Raw genomic sequence first — 3,750 nt, 5'->3', positions numbered from 1 at the left:
TCATGGCCTCATGTTGTAGGTCATAGAGACCACAATTGATGTATAAAACAAATTTAAAATGATCTATTTTAGTCTAAACCCAATTCTCAGGAAACTTATGATAGACTAAATTTACTTTCAAAATAAACGAAAAGTTGTTGAGCGGGCGAACGTAAAATGGACACAGATTCAGTGTTATATCGCCGGTGGATGGCGCCAGAGCTAGCGAACTAGTAACGTATTGAATCATATATGTGGATCTGAGGTAAATAAACTGGATATTTTTTTTCGGCGTGAGATATCGGAAGTGTGGCGTGAGAGCGTGTGAAAACGGTCAAATGCGTGTGTCTCACGCTCAATGCGTGAGAGTTGGCAACCCTGCAGAAGCAGCAGACAACAAGGATGGTGCCGTGTTCTCTTTAATGTCCATATTCATGCTCAAAGTGCACAACACACACTCAAAAGAAAATCTATGGAGAGAGCTGAAGCTTCGCGTTTCCAAATGCATGCCTAAAAACCATAAAGATTTGGAGATGATTTGCATAGAGGAGTGGGCCAAAATTACTCCTGAAGTGTGTGCAAACCTTATAAAAACTATAAGAAACGTTTGACTGCTGTGCTTGCCAACAAGGGTTTTGCCATCAAGTATTAAATGATGTTTTACAGTAGGGGATCAAATACTTATTTCCCTCAATGAAATGCAAATTATTTTTTATTTCTCATTTCATGTAATTTTCTCCATTTTTCTTTTGATATTCTATGTGGCACTGTTCAAATAAAGCTACCATAAAATTATGAGACGTTTCATTTATTTTTTTGTATTAAAACTTTTAAAGTCAGTGGGGGATCAAATACTTATTTCCTCCACTGTATATCTTCTCGTATCCAGGAATTCTAGTATCCATGTGAAATCTGCAAGCAACCCCAGAGTGGACTAGTTTATTTTATGCATTGAGTGAATTTACAGCAATATATTTTTTCATTTTCATTAATTTGTTATAATCTAAATGGCAATAATCAAAACAGCCTTCTTAATGTCAAATATCTACTGCATTTGTTTTAATACGGAGACAACCATATTTATGAGTAAGGAGCTTTTATTTGCTTAATACTAAGGTATAAAATTTATAGACAGATTGTACCATGCATATGTGATACATGTTTGTGAGGTACAACATAGCAAAATTATCTGGACATATTTAAGTACGGAGAAAACTCTAAAATGGTGCACATCACTGTGCCCAAGCAGACCAACATTAGCTTGCTTGATCTGCTATGTGCGCCTGTCAAAATGCATGAATTCATAACCAGGTCCATATCATTTTGCTGACAGATCTTCAACCCTAGCAGTAGGCATTGTTGATGAAGGTCATCGGTAACACCTGAATGCCTTCATTAGCCCTTTTGCCATTCATACAGGTTTAATAGTGTACACTTTCAATAGCATAGGTCCTTCCAGAGGGTCTTCAGTCTCTTCCTGCAGTGCTGGCCACTGCTCTGTAGAACTGGGCAACAAAGATGGCGTCCCTCTCCTCCAGACTGTTCAGGAAAGCGTTTCTCTCTTCTTCACTCCATGACTCAAACCACTGAGTCCATAGTCTCAGCTGGCACTCGAAAATGTTGGGTGGGCGGTCTTTCACCTTCAGTGCCAAGGGGAATATATATACAGGAGAGATAAGGGACAGTAAATTATGTTTAACAAAAGAGGGATTACTGTTTACTGATCATTTATAGTTATTTTTCTCAGTTCAGATGACCCATAAACAATTAGCACACATAGAAGACAGACTATCACTTTGTCCACTTTAGATTATCCTATTCACTTCATCATTATGTTTGTGTGTTGTTTTCATGAATTCTTTTTAATTCTGTGAGGCTTGAAATAATTCCATGATGCCTGGATACATGTGTTATGGAACACTTGACATTGGTCAACCATTATGTCTTAAATAAATATATAGATGATATTGCACATCTTATATAATGATTCAAAATATTATCTCTGTATGCACAACTTCTCAGTCAGTACCTTGGAAATAATTTTGTATCAAAATTTGCTGTGGCTCCAAAACCTGTTGTAGGATGATGCTGAGATCACATTTCACAGCTTAATTTGATATGGATGGATGCATGTAGCTAAAGATCACCTGGAGTGTATTGAGCTGCTCCAATAAGCTGCTCACTTTTCCTGGCACTGCCTTTGAAATCAGGTCTTGCAGAAAGCGCTCTCTTTGAGGGGGACCCCAACCAAGGAACCAGCTTAATACACATCGCTGCTCCTGGAGAGTCACATAAGACAGAGGCTCTGGGTTATCGCTCTCCCTCAGGTTAAGGGAAGGCGTACAGGTGAGGTCGCCCAAACTTGGGGGCACCGAGTCCGGTGAAACCAGACGGGTGGAGGACTGATGGGGGTGGGGCCAACCCTCAGACGTAGCTGTGCTGAGGTTTGACCCAAGGCACATGTGATTTGTAGCAAGGTTCTTCATGGAAGACAGCTGTGGCTGGCCATGGTGGAACCAGGCCATTTTCTAAGGGAAAACAAAAGTGCAGCAGTGATCATAATCAGTGGTCAGAATTCACTGGATAATAATTAGATCATTCCTTACACAACTGAGAAGATTCCGTTTTTTCTTGGATGAATATTAATGAAACTTAATATCAGGTTTCCATTTAGTCATGTGTATGCATCAAACAACCTGAGATGTATCATAACCGTCATGTTTCTTTAAAAGAAAAATCCAAAAGTAATTTGGAGTAAAAAGGCACAAACTGCCTAAGTAAATCAACAACCAGCCGTGATTGTCATGTTGCTGTTGTTAATCTGGGTTAGTTTCCAATACATTCACATACCTGCGAGGTGCAAGCTACGCAAATACAACTTACACTAGCGTTTCAAACCCCCAGCTGTAAACATCCAAAGTTTTCCATTAAAAAACCAGAAACGGAGACAGCTACGAGACCCAACCTTGACATGAATATATCCGCCAGACCAATTATTCGAAACCACCACGAGAATGTCTGACTTTGCAAAATACGTTTAATCAACTTCGTCCTGTTTGAGTCACATACTTATTTTGTCTAACATGGAAGACAAAACAGAGAAGACAGCCTTTTGTTTGTGTGAAGGCTCAGCCTACCTAACCACGGTAGGCTCCACGACACTTCTATACTACGCAAGGTGTTTTGTAACCTCCTGAAGGTCTGGAAAAACGGTTCAGAGCTCTTCGCCAAAGAAAGAAAGCCAAGCTACGGCACTGTCATAAATTTTAGTTTGTTTTTCTTTTTAAATATATAGGTTTTATGAAGCTTCCTGTTGATATTTCTCTGCTTCTTCGTTGAAAATATTGTCGGTTCGCATGAGTTGTGCATATACCGCCACCTTCCGTTTCATGAACACATGAAAAATTCCCATTATGAAAATATAAAAAAGGGGAACGGGGGGGGGGGGGGGGGGGGGGGGGGGGTGACACTGCAAAAAGGACCAACAACAGTCCAGAAAAAGTCACCTCTTGCAGTACAATAATAAACGTTAGATGTTAAATGTTAAATTTGAAATTTAATAAAAGTAAACTGCTGCCATTTTGTTGTTTTATTTTCACATTTTTGTAAAATTGTACATTAAGTCATGCTACATGGAGCACTGGTTTATGTCATTTCAACATTACAAAATGTTGCAACTGCAACTGTTTCTGTGCATACATCTTTATTCATATTTCTACATTATTTACATACATTCAATCATGAATGTGATCATTTTTCTGGTAGTGTCTG

The 3,750-nt window shown here is 39.0% G+C and overlaps 1 protein-coding gene across 2 annotated transcripts; it reads right to left on the bottom strand.

Annotated features, from left to right (window-relative positions):
* Positions 1–1,058: 1,058 nt before the first annotated feature.
* c14h14orf119 (chromosome 14 C14orf119 homolog) lies at positions 1,059–3,335 on the bottom strand. 2 transcript variants are annotated; one of them, XM_076973276.1, is made up of 3 exons: positions 3,117–3,335; positions 2,127–2,507; positions 1,059–1,619 (listed from the first exon to the last, which is right to left on the bottom strand). In XM_076973276.1, exons 2-3 carry the CDS (start codon positions 2,502–2,504, stop codon positions 1,446–1,448), a joined length of 552 nt encoding a protein of 183 aa, XP_076829391.1. In that variant the 5' UTR covers positions 2,505–2,507; positions 3,117–3,335; the 3' UTR covers positions 1,059–1,445. The 2 variants fall into 2 exon arrangements, with proteins under 2 accessions (XP_076829391.1, XP_076829392.1); XM_076973277.1 differs by lacking the exon at positions 3,117–3,335 and adding an exon at positions 2,863–3,110.
* Positions 3,336–3,750: the final 415 nt, after the last annotated feature.

Source organism: Brachyhypopomus gauderio, chromosome 14 (genome assembly GCF_052324685.1).
Source record: "Brachyhypopomus gauderio isolate BG-103 chromosome 14, BGAUD_0.2, whole genome shotgun sequence".
Taxonomy (NCBI): domain Eukaryota; kingdom Metazoa; phylum Chordata; class Actinopteri; order Gymnotiformes; family Hypopomidae; genus Brachyhypopomus; species Brachyhypopomus gauderio.
This window is presented reverse-complemented; position numbering and strand designations above follow the sequence as displayed.

Excerpts from the sequence above, each read along its gene's own strand:
- c14h14orf119 (XM_076973276.1), bottom strand. The coding sequence starts at position 2,504 with ATGGCCTGGTTCCACCATGGCCAGCCACAGCTGTCTTCCATGAAGAAC. Across the intron at positions 1,620-2,126 it reads AGCAGCTCAATACACTCCAG|GTGAAAGACCGCCCACCCAA; the intron begins GTGATCTTTAGC and ends TTGGCACTGAAG.